The following is a 24,149-nucleotide window of genomic DNA, read 5'->3' as shown; positions in this document are numbered from 1 at the left end:
AACAGAACAGTAATGACAGTGACCGTGGAATTGGGAGGGCCTATTTTAGTTGGATGGTCGTGGAAGGCCTCTTTGAAGAAGTGGCAGTTGAGCTTCATTCTTAAAGGGAAGAGACATAGAGACAGAAGAACCTTCTAGGTTCAGGGGACAGCAAGTTGGGCACAGAAAGAAAGTAGGCTGTGTGTCTGGAGCAGTGTGGGCAAGCAGATGAGTGGTACGCGAGATCAGGCCGAGGGTAGGTCTGGACAGCCAATGAGGAAGGGTCGTGAGTGTGGTAGGAAGGTGTTTGCACCGTGGGCAGCCTTTGGAGGGCTTGAATCAAGAGAGCAGTGTGATCTGATTTATTTGTTTAAAAGGTGACATTGGCTGCTGTGTGGACAATAGAATTTTGGGAGATAAGGATGGATTCCAGGAGCCCAGGGAGGAGGTTGGGATTACAGAGAGAGATGATGGGGCTGGGGCCAGGCAGGAACCCCAAGTGGAAAGCAGAGGTTGGTGTTTCCTGTTGGGGGAGCTGGGCAGCAGCCGTGAAGATCTGAGTGAAGAGACGAATTGCACTGACTAGCAGTAGTTTTCACGAAAGGAACAAGCCTCAGATCTTACAGCTTGTCAAAAGTAGGGTTTGGGCTCTTTTCCTAATACTGTAGAAATATTACTACTGACACTGGGCATGGTGGCTCATTCCTGTAATCCCAGCACTTTGGGAGGTTGAGGTGGGAGGATCACTTGAGGCCAGGAGTTCAAGACCAGCCTGGGCAACATAGCAAGACTCTGTCTCTACAAAAAATAAAAAAAGTAGCCAGGTGTGGTGGCACATTCCTATAGTTCCAGCACTTTGGGAGGCTGACGTGGGAGGATTGCCCAGGAGTTCAGGGCTGCAGTGAGCCTTGAACTTCAGAAGTGTTGCACCACTGTATTCTAGCCAGGGTGACAGAGCAAGACCTTAAAAAAAGGTCAAAAGAAAGAAGACAAAAAGAGAGAAAGAAAGAAAGAGAGAGAAAGAAAGAAAGAAAGAAAGGGAAAGAAAGAAAAGAAAGAAAGATTATTACTGTCATTTGCTGTGGAGCAATATTTGGCAAGGGGTGGTTATTGATCATAACAGCATATCCAGAATTTATTATGTCAATCTGGATTTTTGAATAGAACTGGGGTAGAAAAATTTTGTTTGAAAATGGCTAGATAGTAAATATTTTCATTTTTGTAAGCCCTGGTGTCTCTTGCCACAACCACTCAACTCTGCCATGATAGTGCAAAAGCAGCCATAGACAATATGTAAATAAATGAGTGTGGTTGTGTTCCAATAAAACTTTATTTACGAAAATAGTCAGTGGGCCGAATTTGGCCCATGGATCATAGTTTGCCAACCCCAGTTAGAGAATATCATTTATTTCATGACCCAAATAATTTTTTCTTAAAACCACTTTAAGACATTTTCTTCAAACTCGTCGGTGCAAAAAATATGGTACATGTGCTTATCGTAACACTAGAAAGTATGATACAGTTTCAAGACTACTCAGCCCAGTGGTTTTCAAACCTTAGGGATTCCTTGGCTGTAACTGAACCAGACCAGGTGAGGGTTGGGGCGGAGGATTTTGGCTCCTGCTTCTGCTTCAACCAGGAGGCCTTTATTTGATCCCTGTTTTTTTTTTTGTTGGTGGTCTTGATAAGAGTTTGTTTGAATAAAAGGGGTTAGGGGCAAGAAAAAGATGGAAAATCATCAATGCAGTCCAACGGGTTGGAGATAATCTCTCCCTTCCAATGTCATACATTAAAGATGCATTTACTACATAATTGATTGCTCACAGGGTAAATTAACATCGATTTTCTGATTGGCTGTGGGTGCGGGGGGAGTAGAGCTGAGGGGAGGGTCTACTTGCTGAGCCTTATAAGGTAGGGACAGCAGGCTGGCAATTGGAGGCCTGGAGAGTGGCTTGAACTTTACGTAGGGACCCAGTTAGGCTTGAGTCTCTGCTCTGTCACTTAGTAGCTAGACAAGTTATTTATTTTAACTTTCTGATTATCTGTTTTCCCAGCTGGAAAATTGGGATGATACCACTTCCCTTCCCAAGCTGTTGGGTGGATTAAATGAATTACTTTATGCAAATTGCCTAGCACATTGCCAGCTGCTTGAGAAATATCAATTTCCTTCTTCGTTTCCTTTATTCATTGTGTTTTCAGAAGTGTGGACCTTCTCCCGCCTCTTTCCTGTTGACCTCAATTTTTGCGTCCCAATCTTTTCTTTTCTTCTTAGGATGTGGCCAGGTTCTGCGAGCCCCAAAGGGTCAGATTTTGTTGGAGAGCTACCCACTAAATGCTCACTGTGAATGGACCATTCACGCCAAACCTGGGTTTATCATCCAATTAAGGTAAGGGGCCAGGGCTGCATTAAGGAGTCTGAGGTTGTAGGAAGCAGTAATGGGGTGGAGGGCCCTGGATCCCATGACCACAGGCCAACCATCAGCTCTTTATTCTTAAAAGCAGAAAATGTATATCGGAGCTATTCTCTTTACCTCTCAGGGATTCTGTGGGATAAGGCCTGGCTAAAACTATCGTCAACTAAATATCTGTCATTCACTGCTCTAGAACTGTGGGGCTCAAATGGTTTTACCCAAGGATAACACCAAAATACTGACAGCAAAATACTGAGAGCAATCTAGCCATCCACAAATCTTTAATAAGGTTTCCTACTACCCCATGCTGGGCTGGGTCCTATGGAAAGGATGTGAAGAAATAAAAGGCATTCTTGTGATACTTCACTTTGGAGGATGGGCTCAAGCTCTATCCAGGAAAATATAAGAAGTGCTAGATCACCACTGTTTTTTGCAATTGAGTAGTATTCCATTGTATACATATGCCATATTTTATTAATCCATTCATGGATTGATGGGCACTTGGGTTGTTTCCACATCCTTGCAATAGTGAATTATGCTGCCATAAACATTTGAGTGCAGGTGTCTTTATTATAGAATGTCTTTTGTTCCTTTGCGTAGGTGCCTAATAGTGCTATTGCTGGATCAAATGGTAGTGATATTCATTGGGGGTTGGGGGGTAGGGGTGCGTAAATTCACAACTAATGGACGCGGTGAGCATTGTATGGGGGAAAGCGCACAACTCCAATCCTGGCTCGGGTGAGGCAAAGTCATAACATGTAACCAAAATGTTTGTACCCCCATCATATCCTGAAATTTAAAAAATAGTAAAAAGAAAAAAGAAATAAAAGTACAGGTCTCAATTTCAAGGCATTTATGCTCAGATTGGAGTTTATGCTTTTCACAGCTCCTTTCATTGCTATTCTCAGAAAACAGCAAACACCCTACAACAAGTAAACCACTTCTCCCACCTGTGTGGGCGATAAACCATTTCTTCTTAGGGAGCTTTGGGGTCCTCACAAATGTTTAATTTATGCCATAGTCCGGGGCATAGACCCTGTTTTACTGTAACTGTTGATAAATGCTACAAAGGAGCCCTGTTTTATAAGAGCTGTGCGTTACTGCATCCTAGTGCCTGGAGCAGTTCACGGCGCATTAGAGGTGCTTGCTAAACACTTGTTGCATGAATGAATGTTGAGAGAACTGCTTTCTGACTCCAGTGCATCTTCTCTCTCTCCTGGCAAACTCCTTCCTCTTTCCTCTTCAGGGAAGCAGGGTGACTCACTCACCCCTAGGATTTCTAAGGTCATTGTCCACTTAGCTCTTCCCTTTGAAACCAGTGGTGAGGGGAGAGGGAATTAAAACCCCTGATCCTGTAGGGTACAAGCTTTCAATAAGTATTTTCTGGGTGGGTCAGTGGGCCCAGAGGTTGCCACAGGCCAGCTGGCTCCTTGAATGGCTCTCTGTCCTCCAAGAGGGGCAACGCAGGACCCTGAATTAAAAGGACCCAACGAAACAGATCCCCTCCCCAATCCTCCTCTTCAAAACTGGCACTTGGTAGCTGGTGTCCCCAGGACCCAAGGACCTGGGAGTGAGTCTCATAAGCTGGGCTTTCTCAGAGGAAGGCCCGCTCCAGGGGCAGGTGAGGGGCTACACTCTTCTGTCTAATGGGCTCATGGGGGGGGTGTCTGCCAGGAATGAGAAAGGCGGGTGCTAAGTGCTGCATGTGAACATTTCAGCAGCTACGGGACCAAGACAAATGGTCCCCTCAGGGGACCTCAGGGTCTCTGAAGAGCTTCTCCAAGCTCCAGGACACAAAAGGAAATCCCAAAATACCAACACAGTGGAGGACTGAGAAGCATATTAGTTGCCAGGAAAGGGCCCTAAGGAGGTGTGGAAATATGGCGAATTTCTATCTAGTTAAACCTGGACCTCCAGGCCGGGGACAGTCATAATAATAATGACAATGGAAACACTAGGACGCAGATGCACCATGTTCAGCCCAGAAGCTCAACTGTCATCCCTGACGTCCCCTCTGTGTCACTTACCACCGCCAGGCCACCACAAAATCCATTTCCTTACCTGTAAAATAATCTCGCATCTATCCGTGTCTCTCTGTCCCCACTGCTGCCATTCTATGAATACTTCAGACCACCACCATCCTCCCTGGGGATTCTGTCCTGGCTTCCTCACCGGCTTCCCTGCATTTGCTCCTGCCAGCTCTGCCGTCCTCTCTCCACAGAGGGGCTAGAGTGAGCCTTTGAAATCCTACATCTAATCATCGTTCTCTTGTTGAAAACTGCTGGTGGCTTCCTGTTGGGCTTGGAATAAAATCTGAATTCCCTACCATGCAGAATTTATCTCGGGCTTTCCTTACCAGCCTTGGTTCATATCACTACCCTTTTACCTTGCAGCATCCCTGGCTTTCTTTCAGTTCCTCAAACATGCCACGCTCATGACTGCCACAGGGCCTTTGCACGTGCAGACTACCCTGCCCCAGGACCTTCCCATAGCTGGCTTCCTGGTACCATTCGAGTCTCTGAATCTCTGCCCGGATCTTACATCCTCAGAGAGTTTTTCCTTGACTGCTTTGTGTCAGAAACGTAACCCCCCTGCCCCAGTCCCTCTTTGTGTTCTTACCTGATTTATTTTATTCATAGTACAGAGCTCTTTCTGAAATTACCTTAGTTTTTGGTCTCCTTGCTTATCATCTGTCTTCTAAATCAGAGCTCATCTGCATGAGGACAGGCACTGTGTCTAGTTGGTGGTTGGGGCACCGCTATGCTGATGACACCTAGAACAGTGTCTGGCACACAGCCAGCCTCCGGTGTGGGTGTTCCATAAGTGAACAAATGAATGAATGCATGAATGCAATCGTGGTTGCAGTGTCTCATTTCAGCCTCAAATACAGCTGTGGTCTCCGTGAGGTGGCGGCCTTGCCTTCAATTTTCAGGCAAAGATATCAAGGCCGAGAGAAGGAACTGACTCCTCAAGTCCCACGTGAGTGAGTGGGGCTCTGGAAGTCAGGTGTCCTCTTAGATCTTAGGGCATGTTTCACAAAGCGTGATTCCCAGGACTTATACCCCCCAAAAGCCTACCGATCAAATCTTTGTGGAACAAACAATGATTAAACTCAGTTATTGGGTTTCTTTGTAGGACCTTTTAGAATATTTAAAATATGCTGATTGTCAGCCGGGCATGGTGGTGGCTCATGTCTATAATCCTAGCACCCTGGGAGGCCAAGGTGGGAAGATCACTGGAGCTCAGGAGTTCAAGGTCAGCCTGAGCAATAGGGACACCCCATCTCTACTAAAAATATAAAAATGAGCTGGGCATGGTGGCACAGGCCTGTAGTCCCAGCTACCTGGGAGGCTGAGGCAGGAAGATCACTTGAGCCTAGGAATTTGAGGTTGCTGTGAGCTATGATGATATCACTGCATCCTAGCCTGGGCGACAGAACGAGACTCCATCTCAAAAAAAAACAAAAACCAAAAAAACAAAACACACACACACACACACACACACACACACACTGATTGTTGCTATATTCCAGTGTTCTCTAATACTGGCTTGTGTGGCTTTTACCCTAGGTAGTAGAAATATCCCTAGTTCCAACTTTTCAGGCTGCAGTCCTGGGCCTTTCTGTCAATTTCTATTTCTCTAAAGCGTGGAGGAGAAGATACAGATGTACATCTTGTGAACTTGACACTCAGGCAATCCCCTGGGAATCTTTGAAAAATGGCCTCTCTTGCCCTGGGATGGGGCTGCTTCTTTTCTTGTCTCTGGGAATTGGGGGCTTAGTATTGTCTTCTGCTTTTCCGATCTGATGTATCCTGATGTTTTCAAACCCGAGACCCCTTTTAGATGAGCACAGATATATCATGTATCCTTAACCCCCAAAATTCTGATTTGCTGCTACTTTTTTGACTGTTTGTGGTGAGTGTTATTCTGTTAGCCAGGGGGCAGTTACCTTCTGCTCCTTCCATCAAACAGCAGAGCATGCGGAGCTTTGTTTCCTTTGCTTAGTCTTGCAAAACAACAGGAGCCTTTTCTATTCTCCAACTGTAAAATGACAATGTCATATCCATTCCATCATCCAGCCAACAATATTTGTTTAGCATCTCTGTGTGCCAGGCACTGTGCTGGGTGCTGTGAGAACAGTGGTGGAACAAGGCAGATGCTCCTCCCTGCCCTTAAGGAACTTGCAGGCTAGTGCAGCAGACAGGCAATAAATACATAAATCAATCAATCAAGGAGGTCAGTATAAGAAATTAAAATTTGTGCCTACGTTATTAGGAAAATAAGGGATCTCCTTCAGAAAAAGTGGCGATGAAAGCCTCTTTGAAGAGGGGCTGTGTAAGCCTAGGCCATGCAGACTGGGGGGAAAAGTGCCCCTGGAAGAGGGACAGAACATGCAAAGATCATCTGCATGGAGCAGGGCACCTCCCTCCACCTAGGCATGCGCACGTGTGGGCACATACATGCAAACGGTATGCAGGTACTACTCCTCTATTCCCCTGCGAAATGAACTCATCTAACCTCCAGTGCTCTAGGACCATTTTCCCATCGGAACAGGCCGATGGTACCATCTGTTCCCAAGACCTGTTCATCACTTGGCCTTGAACATGCCCAGGGCATGTTTCCTTTTGTCCCCTCTCTACCCGCAGGTTTGTCATGTTGAGCCTGGAGTTTGACTACATGTGCCAGTATGACTACGTGGAGGTGCGTGACGGGGACAACAGCGATGGCCAGATTATCAAGCGTGTCTGCGGCAACGAGCGGCCAGCTCCCATCCAGAGCACTGGCTCCTCACTCCATGTCCTCTTCCATTCCGATGGCTCCAAGAATTTCGATGGCTTCCATGCCATTTTTGAGGAGATCACAGGTAAAGACCACGGAGACAGACGTAGCACTTTATGGCTTGCTCCGGACAGATATCCCCTTTCTGTGCACCTCCCTTCTCCCTGCTCAGCTGTGTTAAAACCTAGCATGTCGGGTCCTCAGAAGCAACCTACACACTGAGGAAAAAGGGAAAAATGGCAAGGTAGGTCTCAGGAAAGCTCACCTACAACCACAACCTGGAATCATTATCTCTCTTATACAGATGAGTTGGTTGGAGCACAGAGAGGCTGGAGAATCTGTCCCAGGTCACATAGAACTGGAGATTGGTACCCAAGCAGCTTGGCTGTAGAGCTCCCATGAGGGGCCCTCTCATAGTTAAGAGCATTGGCTTTGGAGCCCTGGCAGGTCAGATCAAGCTGTGTGACCTTGGGTAAGTTCTTTTACCTCTCTGGGCCTCAGTCTCCTAATTAGTGATAAGGGAATAGCAACATGGCCTGCCCCATTAAGGAGGCTCTGGGAGACAGAACAAATGAAGTGCTTAGCATAGTCTAGTACACAGTAAGCACTCAATAGCTGCCCAACCCCAGGCGTACCCTTCCCCTCCATTTGCCATCTGTATTGCCATAGATATTAAAATCTTAAACTACAATGGCAAGTGTCATTTACCTGATGAGTAACTCTAAGCCTGACTTTATCTCCTTCTCTAGTCATATTAGGAAGTAGGATTTGACCAAAATGACCAAAATGCTCCATCCTAAGGAATCACCCCATTCTCATTGTTCTGAGTTTGGATCACACCAGGTTTTACAAAATAAACTCAGGTTTAAGTTCAATTTTTTAAAATACTATATTCTAAAAAAAAAAAAATGGCATTCTGATCATTAAGGCTTCCTTATGTATAAGGTATGATATGAAAGTCTCAGGAAAGGAGTGGGTGGCTGTATGATCAATTGCTTCAGTCCCGTTCATTCAGCAAGACGGGCAGACTCTGGCCACCCTCTGCCCCTCCTGTAGGACGTTGCCCGCAGGAGCTCTCAGCAACCCCGACAGTCTGTCTGCCTGCCCTGCCCGTGCCGTGCCCTGTGGGACTGTGCGGGGCCTGGGGGTGGCCTGGTGTGATCAGCCTGTGGCTGAATCTCCGTCTCAGGGCTTAGGCTGAGCAGGGTCTCACAGAAGCTGCATCTGTGGTGACTTAGGGCAGTCAGCAAGAGCCGGCTCTCAGGGAAGCCAGCTGGGGACAGAGACAACTGGCCAGCCTGTGACTCTGGGAACGAGGGAGGGTCAGGAGAGTCTCTGCCTCTGAAATGGATTCCTCCACCTCCCCTGCAGAAGTTTGGGGAAACCGGCCTGCGTTTTGGCAAGGCAGTCAGAAGGCACCGCTTCTCACGCCTCAAACACCCTTGCCTGTCTGCTTGGACTCAAGTTATTTCCTCTGGCTAAAGTCACCTGTTTCAAACCTGCACATCAAAACCCATCCTTCAGGACACCTATCACATTCTTCTCCTCTGCTGAATCTTTTCTCTTGCTCCCATGAGCTGTGACTTTGCCTGTTTTTGAACACGCTGTAGCACTTTCTCTTCTTTCTTCGTAAAGCACTAACTGTATCATACTTCAGGTTATAATCCTTGTATACTTTTCTTCAAACACCTTTAATATGGTAAGTAGGATGTCCTGTTCATCTTTGTATTTCTCCAGCACCTTCCACAGAGCAAGCATTCAATACAGATTTGTTGAACTGAGCCAAGGGTTATCTTCCTTCCTTCCTTTCTCCCTGCCTCCCTTCTTTCCTCCCCCTCTCCCTCCCTCCCTCCCTTCCTCCCTCCCTCCCTTCCTTCCTCCCTTCCTTCCTTCCTTCCTTCCTTTCATTTTGTAGAGACAGGGTCTTGCTATGTTGCCCAGGCTGGTCTTGAACTCTTGCCCTCAAGCAGTCCTCCCACCTCACCCTCCCAAAGTGCTGGAATCCCAAGCCCAGCCCAAGGGATATATTTCTATGTTGGGATAAATGAATATACGATTGATGGACAACACACAGACCATGTTTCCCAGTCTTTCCTGTAGAAAAATAGTTCCCAATACTCTCCATAAAATGTAGGGTCTGAGGTCAAATAAGCTCAGGGAAGGCTGACTACTATGCACATTCTTAGATATTCACAAAGCCTGTTAGCACATTGAACTGAGAAGTTCTGCAGTAAAGAAGTCTGGTTAATTACCATTGAATGCCAGCAGCGTGTCCCCAACATATTAGAGCCCAGATCCCTATTTAGTTGAACACACCAACATCTCAAGGGACCAATGTTTACAGAATATAAGTTTGGAAATTCTCAAGTACACCTTGAACAGTGTCCCATAAAGATCACCTTCAAGTCGCTTTCCTCCAGTACCAGGGATGCTGAGCTTTTTTGAAAGAAGATGGTCTTCAGCTGTCCAAACCCTATGGGAGAGATACGAGCATGGTTCTGCTTTTAGCAGTGTAGCGTTCCTGTGTGTGTGTTTGCCTTATGCTCTGCAGGCTACAGTGGTCTCAAGCATACTTCTGGAGCCTTCGAAAATGTCACATGATATCAGCAACATTTGACAATTAATGAGCATTTGTTTTAGGCATCCTCAAATAATAGTACCGTGAATTCACTAAAAGTAATAAACACATTACAAGAAGACTTTGATAGATAAGTGAAAGACTTTTTTGGCCAAGATGCCAGGCTTGAAGACATCAACTCATTGCACAGTGGCCTGAGGGATGCCTTTTCTCTTGCAGCGTGCTCTTCATCCCCTTGTTTCCACGATGGCACTTGCCTCCTTGACAAAACTGGATCTTACAGGTGTGCCTGCCTGGCAGGCTACACCGGGCAGCACTGTGAGAATCGTGAGTATGCCTCCCGAGGGGGAGTTAAGGTGTCACGTGGGGCTGGAGTGGAGAGGGCTTTGGGGGCTTGCAGGGCCTATTGCTTCTTGGCGTCTAGGATGGTCTGTCTAAGATGGCATGTAGTGTGGACACCCCATTGAGTGGTTCCCAGAAGGGCAGGGCTGCTGCTGAGTCAGGTTGTTTGGAACTACCCAGGTTTGCCCATTGACATTTCTATTAATACCCCTCACCTGCTGCAAATACCTCTCAGAAATATTCAGTGGCCTTGAATAATATTCAGAGCTCAAAAGCACTGAGAATAGGTCAATAATAGAAAGCCACGTGGTAAACTGTCCTGTGACTCGGAGTCTGACTCCCTGTCCACCCTAAGATCTGGATTTTAGAGTACGCTCCAGGGTGCCGTTCATAGACTCCAGTGTTATTGCAGTTTAAAGCCCTGCAATGAGGGTGGGGAAAATGTAGGGTGACCATGAGCTCCAGTTTCCCAGGGACAGTCTCAGTCTATGCATTTTGTCTGGGCATAATTATTAATAGCAGCCTCTTTCATGTTCAAAGTGTCCTGAATTGAATGACAAATTACATGATCATCCTATAAATAGAAGACAAGGTTAGGGGAGTCACAGACAAACCACCCAACATTTATGGAGGGAATAGCGGATTCTCTGAAGGAGCTTATCCTGCACTGGTGAGACAAACTCTGTGCTTCTTCTGCTGGAGGTGGGACAGAATCGAGGAGTCATAGCAGAAGGAAATCCTTCCAGCCACGCGATTCCACGGCTCTCTGTCTCTAGGATGCTTTCCTTTTGCTCTAACCACTCACATCTCCCTCCCTCAACCTCCTGCCTGAGCTTGTCCTGTCTGTCCCACCGAATCCCCCGAGTTCTCCAGTTCTTGCACACAGGAGTCAAAAGCAGAACAATAATAGCCCCAAGTAACCTAGAGTCAACCAAACAGTGGAAACGAGGGGAAACCAACTCAAACAAATGACCCACTCCAAAGCAGGCAGGGACTTCTAACTCATGTTCTTGAAAAGGTAGAACGTGACTGTTTGATATTGTCTTCAGACTTCTGCCTGAGAAGATAAACTAGCACCTGCTGAGCTTAAGCATGTGTCTGACAGCAAATCTTTTGTCCTAGGGAAGAGTACGTGCAGACCACTGCATAGGGCAGCATAGGGATTGTCCAGTCTAGTGCAGTACCAAGGACTGTGACATTGGCAAAGAGGAACTTAAACACCATGACCTGAAATCATTTACCAAGGGTGCCAGGTAACAAGAACCTATGTATGACATGTGTCCTAACAGAAAGTTGAGACCCAAAACTGATGTCACTGACTCCAGCTATCAGCATGGAATGAGATGTGCAGAAGAACAAAAAGCATCAAAATTTGGGGGAGAGAAAAGGAGGACAGATAGTGCCCTAGGCAAGGTGCCCCAAAACAGATCCCGAGATGAGGGTTTGTGTGTCAGTGAGAAGCTCATAAAGGCGTGGGGAAGCCCGCCTGGCAAGGGAGGGGGTCCAAGCAAGGGTGTGATTTCAGGCAAAATCCCAGTGTCAGTGTGAACCAGTGAGATCTGGCATACAAACTACATCTCTGAGTTTGCCCTGGCTTTAAGGAAAGGTAGCTGGCCTTTCATATCCCTGCAGCAATATATCATCAGCTAAGGGCTGCCCTGATGGAGTAGGAGGACATAAGCCCTGGGCATGCCTGGCTTTCTGTGCATGTGAGCAACATGATTCCAGCAGCCCCTGAGCAGTTCCCTGAAAGACAGTCACAGGTACAGGCCCTTGGAAGAAAACACCATAGACTGGGGAGGGAAGGGGCCCACACAAACAGTGAAAATGGACCTGGGGGCAGCACCAACAGTGTCTGCCATGGTCATTTCTAACTCTGTAAGGGCCTTGTCTGACAGCATTCTCTAACGTCCACAGATTTTTCAAGTTCACTTTCATTAGTGTTTCCCTGCAAACAATGCAGATGGGAGCCAAGGTTTCGATTGCACGTTCCTGAGCGTGTCACCGAGTGCTACTAAAAGCATCCTTGCTCTGGCTTGGCAGAGCTGACTTGAGTGTGGCTATGCTAGAGGCTTAGAAAAGGATGTTCTACTTCGTGGTCCCTGCCTCATTGGAGCCTGCTGCCTTGTGTGCAAGGCAGACCAGAGAAATGTTGCTCTCCCTTTGTTTCTAGTATTTGTATATAGAGTGTGATTCTAGAGTCTTGACAGTGGCAAGTCCTGAGCTTTAGCCTGTAGATGCAGAGGAAGAAACAAAAAAAAAAAAAAAGGAAAGGCTTAATTTCTTGACGAACTGACTACAGTTTGATAAACAAAGGTAAAGTTGGAAAGAAGTAAAACAACCAAATAAACCCAACTGCCTTTAAGAAGCTGGGTCACATCCAGGGAGAACAATACATTGGTCCAAAAGTTGTGACTAAAATACCCATAGGTAGCTTGTGAGTCAGAAATGGATTTCTCAGCATTGCTATTGTAGCAAGAAAAGAAAACATAATGAAAAAAGAATATAAAATAAGTCATTATGAGCTGATTTATAACTTGATTCACAAACTGTCTCAAATACTTTACAACACCAGCGTAGATGGGCAAGAGAAAGCTCCTTTGCTGGTTTTCAAAATATTGATCACAAACCTTAATTCCCTCAGTGCCGTGGGCGAAGGTATTAGCGGCAGATAACTGGCCTCCATATGGGGGGAATAAATGTTTTATATTTTCTGTAAGATCCAGGTTTGTTTTTGCCTCTAGGAAATTCAGTGTGAGTTCCAACTAACTCAGTGGGGGACGCATCACAAAAATTGTCAGGGGGCAGTTTACCTGATAATTTCTGAATAAACCTTAACCATTTTTTTCCAGAACAGCCGGTTACCTAAAAAAGCAAAAAAGAGGAAAAAGATTTACTTTATTGTTTTCCTTATAAGGATACCAACAAACTAGAAAATTCTCCTTGGAGAGAATTCTTCCAAAATTAGGAAGAAACTCAAGCATCTGGGGATTCTCTAAACTCTGAGATACCCAAATTGGACTAGGCTCTTTTTTTTTTTTTTTTTTTTTTTTTTTTTTTTTTTTTTTTAGAAAAACAGCTTTAGGAAAATAGCACCAAAGCCAATATTAATGAGCATTCTGTCTTTTATTTACATAGTACCAACTCTGACAAGGGGAAACCACATCATAGGCGCTGCTTTACTGATCTGTCCTCTTAAAGTTGTTGGGGAAAAGTAGATGGTCCTTTTTGCAGATGCACGATTTGAAGCAGGGGGTGCAAGACCCTGGCCCCCATCAAATTCAAAACCCAAGGCCAGGATGCCACATTTCCCACATAGTTCACAGTCTCTCAGACACGGTTCTTGCCGTGTGGCTTGGTGAGACCCCTGATGATCAACTGACAAGCCCTGGTTACCAGCGTGTCCCGTTAGTGAGTCCTCTCAAAGGACTTCCCTTCCCTGCTAAGGCTCATCTGCATCTCTCCTTCCAAAGAGAGTCTTGAGCGACTGTTTCTTAATAGAAGCTATTCCCTTTATTTTATTAGTGTATGTTTATGTCTATGCGTGGAGTGGAACAGAAATAGATTTTCTATTTAATTATGAAATATATGCTTGTCCAAAAAATCGAACAGTACACAGGTGTTTGAAATAAAAAGAGTATATTGTTTTCCCTGGCCAATCCTGATCCCCAGCAGAACCACTGTTAGAAACCTGGTGTGTATCCTTTCAGACTTGTTTCAATGGTATGCAAACCTAAGTTGTCTGTATGTCGTTATGGTGGTTCTCAACTGGGGGTGATTTGGTTCTCCATGGCACCCCCAGGGGATATTTGGCAATGTCTGGAAACAGTGCTGGTCGTCATAATTGTGAGGGTGAGGGACGGGGTGCTGCTGGCATCTAGTGGGCAGAGACCAGGGACACTGCTAAGCATCCTGCAATGCACAGGACAGCCCCACAACAAAGAGTTCTCCAGCCCAAATGTCAGTGCCAAGGTTGAGAAATCCTGTTTCAAACAAAAGTAGATTAAAATATATACATAATTTTTAACTTCTTTTCAGTGCCCATATCATGGATTTTTTTTTTTTCCAAGTCAGTCCATAGTGGTAAATCTCACTTGGGAAAATGATTGCTGAGTATTCCATTGTATGATTATATATTGAATGTATAATCATATAGTATACATTGAATGTATGATCATTTATTCATCTAAGCCCTTAAAATCAGACTTGACATTGTTTATAATCTTTTATAAGATTATATACTATGCTACTATGCAGAGGACTGCAGTAAATATACTTACATATATCTCTTCGTTCACATGTAGAGATATTTTTGTAAGATAAATTCTTAGATGCTGAACTACTAGCTCCAAGGGTGCACATATTTAAACTTTAGAGAGCTATTGCCAAAAAGGTCACTAAGAGGTTTTGCCGATTGACAAGATGAGCTGTTCCTCATAAACACCAGTCCTTAAAATAAAAACTGGGATCCAAGTTGCATAAACTAGGGTCTATTCTTGTCAAGCTGTAAATGGCGTTGTTGTCAAAGGAATTAATTCCATCAGTCTGAGGAGAGATTTCTTGGGGTTGTAGATAAAGGATGAGAAACAATCGGTGAGGTTTGGCCACGTTCCAGTGGTCGAAAAGGCGTGAGGGTCCCTAATGGGACAGTCTTTGAGTGCTGCCACCCTGGGCCTCCCCTTCCCTTGTCTCCCACGGAGGAAGAACTTTCCCTGTGCCAGGGTGACCTCCTCCGTCACAAGGGGAGTGGCTCCCCCTCAGCCCTGAGGCCGAGCCTAACATCCTGCCAACCTCCAGCCTTCCCGGGCCACCTTGTAAGAAACTGGGCCCCTTCTTCCCTCTGAAGTTTCCTGTTTCTTTGTATGAAACACAATGACAAAATAAGTCCTTGAGTAAATGGTCAGAATCTTGTTTTGAAAAAGTGGAGAGCGAGGGATTCATCGTCCTGCTCTAATTTCCATGTGGCCTTTGTTCCTCCGGCCCAGTTGACGATGCCGGGGCTTCGTCCTGCATCCTAATGAAGGGCGATGAAACGGGCTGCGTCTTGGGGCACAATGCTTACACTGCGAGCTCTGATGCGCCTTTGAACAAAACAAGCCGGCCTCCACCAATTAAAGAAAAATGGTGAATCTGGATTCGTGTGGGTTTTGGAGTCTCAGGAGGTTTCCCACCGGCCCGTCCCAAGGCCTGGGAAGAAAAGAGGCCACGATGAGAGGCACACTTTATACTCCAGCTTCAAAGGGGCGGCCCGCACTTCTCAGCAGAATAAGGGCTGGGGCACTTGGGGGTTTTCATGGAAACACTGAAGGCTGAGGCAGTGACAATGTGCTGAGACCCCCTGTGGGTAGCTATCATCTCCCATCGGAGACAGAAATCATATGCTGTGGGCTTGGCAGATGATTGCAAATGGTTCTGAGGCCTTGGAGGTGAGGCATTGAAAAATGGAATTATTTAGTGCCTTTTTTGCAGTTCTAAGAAGACCTCTCTTATCCTTAATGCACAGAAGACAGGTGCGTCTTTGTCCATCGTGAGATGGCACACTCTGGGTAAAGAGCTTGGAATCTGTGGTCAGCAAGACCTTGCTTTGAGCCTGAGTCTGCAATTTACCAGCCAGGTGGCATTGAGCGAGTCATTTAACTCCTGTGAGCCTTAGTTTCCACATTTATAAGGTCCAGAAAAATAATATCAAATGCTTGTGGGGTTGGAAGGAGATGACCCACACAAGGCGCTGAGTTGAGTAACAGGAGTTATTATTCTCCTTACTGCTTCCGGCCATTTAAAAGAAAGCAGAGAATAGGGCATTTTCTGGAGAAGAGGTTAGGGCAACAACACTAGTTTCTACAAACTAGATGATTATGACAAACCTTTCTCAGGGCCCCAGGCTTTAAGAAAACTCTTCCAAGACTTTCTGGGTTTCCTCTGCAAATTCACCTTCCTGAATCATTGCTGGATACTAAGTATTGCTGCCACTGCACCAGCACACAGGCAAGAAAGATCTGGTTTAAAAGGATGGGTAGATGTGGCCAATGTCATGGTCATAAAGAAATCCTGGATCCCAGGAAAAGACACCCACACTGAGCATGATGGATGGGGAGACTTTGTAGCACAGACAGCCCCGAGAGGGGGCTGTTGGAAATGATAAATGAAGTCATGCCAGGGAGGAACTAGATTTGGACACTCCAAAGCAGGTTGTCCAGAGCATCATGCTATCTGGTTGGCCTCCCTTTTTCTCATGGGGTTTCAGTAGTCACTCATTTAACAGGTAGTGTGGGCTGTATTGTCAGTGCCCTGGTGATCATTTTGGAGACTAGGGCTTCAAAGTAACATTTTTGTATTTTGTTAGAGGGACAGGGAACAAGAGAGAAGGAGCAATTTGGCTTGGGAGAGTGTGAGGGGTATAGGGGTAATTCCATGGAGAGAGACCTGGGAATCCATAGCTATTAGCCACAAGCTCTTGAGAACCCAGAGCCTGGAGGACCCCGGGAAGGCCATCAGCTAGTGGGCTGCTCCCTTCTCACACATTCCCTGGGGCTCCGTCTACCCACCCTCCCTAACGTGGAAATGCATTTCTGACATCCTTCTGGGTGTGTACAGAGGGATACCATCCCACATGGATTTAGATCCAAAAAACAAAATCTGTCACTGAAAACAGGAGAACTATGCCCTTGCAGAGTTAATAAGGGATGTGTTTGGGGGTTTTTTTTTTGTTTGTTTGTTTTTGTTTTTAAATTCAGGGGAAATGTTTTCCTTTCATTTGGATCCATCCTTGTTGAGTGACCCTGTGTCTCCACAGACCACGTGACATCTTGGAACTCTAGTGGGCTCCGGGGGCCCTGTGCTTCTTGACCAAAGCATAGCTATGTCTCATGCTGGAGGATTGTCCTGGAAAGGGAACATTTTGCTAGTCGGCAGTTATTTTAGCAGGAACGGCATTCCAGGCAAATAAGGAGAAGACAGGTGAGGCCACATAAACAACTCTCCTCCTAATCGCCTCCGAGAACTGGGGTGGAGCACCCCTCAGTGTGGAAAGGGCTGGACCCACCGTAGCTCTGCGAAGCCTTCACTTGCACTTGCCTGCTCTTGCCAAGGCCCTCTTGGCTTTTGCTGTGGCAGCTGAGGTCACCGAGGCAGGACTGAACACAGGAGGCAGATTTTATTTTGGTTCTGGGTTCAGAGGTTATCCATTAGGACTGTGATGGCCTGTCTGCCCACTGAGGGAACAGGGAGGAGGGTGCAAAGAATAGAAAAACAGTGAGAGCATCGCAGAGTTAACTTCTGATGGAAACAAGCATCTCTGTCATCGTGGGCCCCGAGATGGATGCCAGCCCTTGCAAAGGCTACAGAGACCCCGCTTTTTCCTTAAAGGCTCCTGCCTTGTGGGGCATTCACTGCCTGTCCCTCTTCCTTCTTGAAAAGATGAAAGCTTCCTCTTTGCAAAACACAAGGCATTCTTGTTGGTATCCACGTACTAAAAACAATAGTTATTATCCTCTCTTTTCTTAACATAAGCCAGGCTCTGTGCTATTTGTGACATTGTCCGTTTAATTGTCACAACATTCCCACGTGCTGGGTACTTTGATCATTTCTGCTTTACAGATCCGTCCAGCCGAACATTTTCGAATGTCCATGAGGTACCAGGCACTGGGGAATGAAGGCAGGGCTATGAAGTGTATATTCCCCCTCCTTTTGGCAAAGCCATACAACAGTCCCAATTAATGGTATAGAGAAGAATGTCACGTGTCATACAGGTCTGGGCTACAACTTCCTCTAGTGAGGCTTTTGGTAAGGGTGATGGTGGCGATGACAATTACTAAGTGCTGCTTGTATGCCAGGCACTGGGTGGGATCGCCTAGGAGACTCACATTCGCTCAGCAGCTCAGGACTTCCATCCCCAAGGCTAAACAGAAGAGAATCGCCCAGCTTGAGCCAGTTTTATCGCAAACATTTCTTATGTTTTGAAAAGTTGACTATGACTATTGCTGGTCACTCGGAAACCTTCTAAGATCTGGAGAAGCCCCAAGAAGACCATCATGACCGGGCAGATTCAGTAGGTAGAGGACAGCTAAGTTTCTCACCCTCACACGGGTTACCTATCTACTCTATCAAATGGGGATGTGTCAGGTTGATTTTGAACAAGAAATAAAATGACCAGGACTTCCTGAAAAATTTTCAAAGTGGACCTGTCTCTTAGGTACAGGCAATTTCAGCTGCCTAATTAACTAGGCCATCCAAACACGGGAAAAATGGTATCCAAAAGACACAGTGTACCAGGGGCCAAAGACAATACTGATTAAGATCAAATAGCTAATTGTGAGCCTCAGCCTCTAAATTGCTGCCGGATGAATAAATAACAGTGTGTGCAATCCAAGCATAATTTCACATGGATACTGTCTCTTTGAGCCCCGCAGAGGGCTGGAAAACATCAGGGGGCAGAATTCCATTGGCTGGAAAGGGATAAAAAGAGTTTTCAGTGGGCGTGACGTCACCAGTTGGCGTTATTGCTGGTGAAGACCTTCCTGGGAGTAAAAAATATGTGGTTTGGTGCAGCGACACCACACTCAAATATAAACTGAACGGGGAAAAGTGAGGAAGGGAGCAAAGGCCGTCCGATAGTTGTCTCAAGCACTGGCCTCGTGTTAAGTCAGGTTTCCGGAACAAACAAAGCTCTGATGAGAAAGTTAATGCCTTTTCCAAACAGAACCGAAATCTGTCACAAGTTGTTTCCTTGATTTTGGTGATGAGTGAGAATGGGTGGATACCAAGAGTATGCTGAGAATTGGGACTAACATCCCTCCATCCCCAACCCCTACCACCAGCTGGATAACATAGTAATGAATTTTGTTGACTTTGGATGTATTTCTTTGCTGAAATGCTCAGATAATCTTATAACTCTGAAACCCAGCTCTTATTAAAGAGACAGCATAGTACCCTGACTTAGTTTTTTGCTCACGTATTTATCTGGCTGTCATACATATTTCATTAACATAAAATTTGCAAAAAAACCTGAAAAAGAAATGTATTCTTTCCATGTATAGTTTTGTAAATCACCACAAACTATTTCTTTATTTTTATTTATTTATTTATTTATTTTTTGAGACAGAGTCTCACTTTGTTGCCCTGGCTAGAATGAGTGCCATGGCATCAGCCTAGCTCACAGCAACCTCAAACTCCTGGGCTTAAGCGATCCTACTGCCTCAGCCTCCCGAGTAGCTGGGACTACAGGCATGCGCCACCATGCCTGGCTAATTTTTTCTATATATATTTTTAGTTGGCCAGATAATTTCTTTCTATTTTTAGTAGAGATGGAATCTCGCTCTTGCTCAGGCTGGTCTCGAACTCCTGACCTCGAGCAATCCACCTGCCTTGGCCTCCCAGAGTGCTAGGATTACAGGCATGAGCCACCGCACCCGGCCACCACAAACTATTTCTGAAAGGAAACAGGTTATAATTAAAATAATAATTTAGGGCCAGAACAAGAACAATAGAAAAAATAGAGTATTGGATGGGGTGGAGATGAAGAGAAAGAGAACACAAGTTCATCTGGAGATGCAAACGTTGTTGATTTTATGCTAACCCCTACTCCTTTCTTCTCCTTATCTAAAAATGAGTGTTGGGGAAATGTTGTTCACTTCAGTTTTGTAAATTATAGCAATGTTAATTTTTTATGTTATATATTTCTAACAACTAGACCCTTCCCCTTCTCCTGAAATGAAAGAGGTAGCTAGATTGATTATGCGTACACCATTCCTGTGTGTGTCAACCCAACTGGCTTCCAACCTCACACCCCTCCCACCCTGCCTGAGGCTTCCACTGGCTCCTGTATGTGGCAGACCGGAGGTGTGAGTCCATGTTCACACCAGCATCCTTCCATGTCCATGATCGATGGCAGTTGGTAGGTCGTAGGTCATATCCCTTGCTCCTTGGGTGGGATAACAATGAGACATGTTCCACACTGTCTCTCAGAGTTGCAAAATGGCATTGAACTTCAGTTGTCCCTGGTGGTAACTTGCTTGGTGATACAAACCTCCCTGTCACTTCCCTGTCTTATTCCCCCTCTCCACTATTGGTCCTTTCTAAGATTGCCACTGGTGTAAACTACTTGCACTCAAAGCCTTGTCTCACAGGCAGCTTCTAGGATCCAACTTAAGATGTTGCATGAAGGTATTTATTTGAGGAGCTAACTTAGTAGAGGTCTAGAGCTTTGTGTTAGTCACGGTTCTCCAAAGAGACAGTACTGATCATGTGAGCCGATCCTATACTATACCATCTCCATTATACACTCTACCAATCCAAATGCTAATCTCTCCCAGAAACACCCTCACAGACATGCCCAGATATGATGCTTCAGCAGATATTTGGCATCTCACGATCCAGTCAAGTGACACATAAAATTATTATAACTATCATAATTAGCTCGATCACCGTTTGATTGTTCCTCTAAAATGTTAGCTAAGTTTCTGATCAATGCTGAATAACATATATTTTAGGGTTGCATTATCTGAAGGATGCTCAGCAAAGGAAACATTTGTTTTGCTGATTTAATAAAAACTAATGTTAAACCCAAGAATTGATATTCTGTACACATACACCGCACACACACACACACACACACACACACGCACTCTTGCTCTTCTCTGTGCATAAGATCCAGCCCCATCCTTTATAGAGTAGGATTATGGGGGTAAGTAGAGATTGCAGTGATGTTTGTAGAGAGAGCCAGTAATACCTCCTAGAGGACTTGGAATCTTCTGAAGGATTTGTTCAAACTCTGCCCTCTAGCATTGTTTAGACGGGGGTTGGAAAATGGCTGCTCCCATCATATCTTTGGGCCTCTTCTAATTATCTTACTTTTTTAATTGTGCTCCAATCAACTGGCCACACTGCATTAACTACAACGTGTGCCCTGGTTAAACGGCAATCTCTACATCAGCAGTTCTGTCTGGCACCACAAGGAGAACACAAATGTGATAAAACTGGGAGCTCCAGTTCTAGCAAATTTCCAATGGTTATTCTCAGCAGAAGCCTCTAAATTAGAATTTGGTTCCATTTAACCCAGCTTCCTCCCTGTAGATTAAGAGATTTTCTTTCAGACAGCACAGCAGGCTAAGCAGATCAACCCACTTCAATCTATTGTACCTGATGAAATCTTTGTTGCAATCCAGACTGCAGTCAACTTCTGGGGTTGGCTAGTATTTGATGAGACACCCACACCCCATTCAAATTAATCTAAGGCCCCTGCAATTACCTTTACTTTATTCCTTGATTAAGGAATCTATCTTCTGATACAATTTTAGAAGCAAAGTTGAGAAAGTCACCTAGGAAGAATTGGTGCTAATGGAAAAAATAATATATCTTTGTTCTCTGCATCCCCACTCCCTCTCTCCATCTTTCTCTTTTTCAGTGTCAGAATGGGTTGATTTGGTCCAAAGAAGTGATTGGATTCTTTGGTTCCTAGGGGCTTTTTGTAACTCTTGTCTCCAAATTTGAACTTACAACTTGGACACTTAAGCAAAAAAGGAAAAGACAAATATTCACGGGAGGCTGGTGTTTCATATTAAGATTTTGGATTCATTCAGAAAAAGATATTACTTTTATGGACACGGCTGTACAGGTGGGCAGTGCTATGATGGGAGAAAAGGTCTGCTGTCGCTCCACAGCTGGGATCCGCCCCTGAGGCTTTGTGGTTTATCAGGGGATGAGGAGGTGGGTCCACTGCCTAGGTGAGGGATAAAGAGTGCAGCCATCCTTTTGTCATATTCAGTATTATCGATTTAATCAGAGGGCAGAGAAAAGTGACATTATGACTGTGCACTGAAGAACCACTTTTCCTGAACATATCCCCACACTATCCTGACACACCCCCGGATGTCCCCATCATCACGTCCACTTCTCTCAGGCGTTCTAGACCTGGCCATCTCAGCTGCCTTATATTGAATATGACTCTTAGGGTACCAATCAGGAGAAAAAAGGATATGACTTTATTTGCTTTAAATCCACTTAAATCGAGCTCTAAGACCCATACTTCAGGCTCATGAGAAATGCAGTCTCTGTCATTGTTGGGACTTCCTCTGTGCCCCAGGGTTGTAAAGAGATTCCTCACTTTGCAGAGACAGTGCCAAATCATCAGGGAGAACCCTCTGATGGTGGGTTTTTAGTCCATGCTGTTCAGCTGGGGAAGCCCAATGTCTCAGACTGCCTGGTCCCTGCAGGTAACTAGCTCAGCTGGTGCAGGGCTGGCCTGGAGCCTGAGAGTACTTGAGGAGGCTGGAGGCTCTCTCATAGGATCCAGCCTCTAGTTGCCCGGCCAGGCATTGTCCCCAAGATCTTGTCACAGCCTGGACTGCTGAAAGCCATTCAGGGTTTAATGCCCAGGACTAAGCCAACCGCCTCTCTGGGGTCTTGGCTCTTCCAGGAGTGAAAAGACGTGAGGGGCCCTGTCATCCAGGGATAAGAAAACAACACCAGAACTGTCTTAGGTTAGTTTCTTTCACAAACAGACCCTGAGTCAAGCATTTGGGTCCAAGCACAATGTCAAAGGAAGCACTCCCAGGACCAACCAGTAAGGGTATCGGGAAAACAAGGTAAGAAAGGGGATGATATCAAACAAGGCTGTTTTCAGCTAAACTCCCAGGCTTAGCCTGAGCCAGTGGGGCTTCTGGAGAATGTAAATTATACCTCGAGGAAGAGGAGTTGGGCTTTCATACTTCCACACCCATCAGTCATTGGCTCCAAGCCACCCGGAGGTGGGCAGGGAGGACAAAAATCTCCTAGGCATTTTTCAGCTCTCCGTATGGGCAAGAGGGTGCCCATGCCCAAGGGCAGTCCTCTGAAGGTTGCAAGTGCCAGGTCCCAGCTGCAAAGCTCACATGTGGAAATTGAGGGATGGGCACCCTGACCTGGTAAAAGGATCTGGGGGACCGGAGGGGGGCACCAGCAGTGTTCGCTATAAGAGCCATCCCAAAGCCACCACATTAGCTTCTGTAAAGTGGCATCTCAGTGAACCATCTCATATAGCTGCTATGAGGAAAAAAGAAAATAAGAATAGAGAAGGTCTTTCTTTAAATGTTTATCTGAAACAATATTCCAGAGAAATGCACCTCTGATTATTGTTTTTTGTTCACACAGTAGCATATAAGGGCATGCTAAACTTAGTGTGTTTATGTCCCCAGGATGAGTCCCAAAAGTATCAGGGCAATGTGCTATTTATTATTAATCGTGGACTATTTTACTTAGCAAAGTAGGAGCTTGATGCTCCTTCAGGCCAGAAATACAGATGCTTAAAATTCTCCTTTGCATGAAAACATACATGCCCCTGAGAAGAAATGAAACATAAAGCCCTTAAAAAATCAAATAGGCAAGAATCATGAATGTATTCAATGAGGAGATATAAAGATTTCTAAAAAGAAAATGAATAGGAGGAAAAAAAGATCATTTTGAAATTTAACCCTGGGGAAGAGCTCTGATGAGATATAGATGGCCTATGTACCCACCAGGTAGATATCCAAACTGAGAGAGAAAAGGATGGATGGAGGAAGTCTTAGAATTCTCTTCAAAAACATCCGAGGACAGTGTGCAGCTTTGGAAAGTACAGGAAATAAATGAGAGGGAAGAGAGAATAATACCCAGTGGCCCTTTAATATAGGAATACAGCTTTAAGGCTTTCTTGTGCAGGAGTAAAAGAGATGAAGGTATAGACACCATGGCTGGTACCCAGGAGTCTGAATCAACACTGGATCCAGGCCTGGAAGCCCATTGTGGGTAGACATTACCAGGAGCCCAAAAAATGGAGTGGAATATCGCATTATGCTAGAGTAAGCCCAGTAATGGGCCTTTAGATTTCCTTTTGGTGTTTTCTTTAAGGTGTATTAAACTTGGGAAATTGGCTTTGGAAGGTGGTTGGGTGCCTTGTAAACAAAGGTAAACAAAGGGAAAGGAAACTTTGTGTTATTTGAATTATTCCTCAGTACCAGCCCAGCCAGGTTAAGTGCTATTATCCTGTTTTTCAGGTGAGAAAGGCAAGGTTGGAGAGATTGTATAATTTTCCCAGGCCCTGGTTCTTA

At 45.4% G+C, this 24,149-nt stretch overlaps 1 protein-coding gene across 3 annotated transcripts in view; it reads left to right on the top strand.

Moving 5' to 3' along the window:
• Positions 1-24,149, top strand: part of PAMR1 (peptidase domain containing associated with muscle regeneration 1) — a 73,382-nt gene that overhangs the window by 36,372 nt on the left and 12,861 nt on the right. For 2 of the 3 annotated variants that reach the window (XM_069469820.1, XM_069469819.1), the window contains exons 4-6: positions 2,252-2,366; positions 7,037-7,254; positions 9,967-10,074. In XM_069469820.1, coding sequence (XP_069325921.1) covers positions 2,252-2,366; positions 7,037-7,254; positions 9,967-10,074 — 441 coding nt within the window. The remainder of the gene's footprint in view (positions 1-2,251; positions 2,367-7,036; positions 7,255-9,966; positions 10,075-24,149) is intronic. The other variant, XM_069469821.1, reaches the window with a different exon arrangement.

Source organism: Eulemur rufifrons, chromosome 6, assembly GCF_041146395.1.
Source record: "Eulemur rufifrons isolate Redbay chromosome 6, OSU_ERuf_1, whole genome shotgun sequence".
Lineage (NCBI taxonomy): Eukaryota > Metazoa > Chordata > Mammalia > Primates > Lemuridae > Eulemur > Eulemur rufifrons.
Note: the sequence above shows the minus strand (reverse complement) of the source record. Positions and strands in the feature narration are given on the sequence as shown.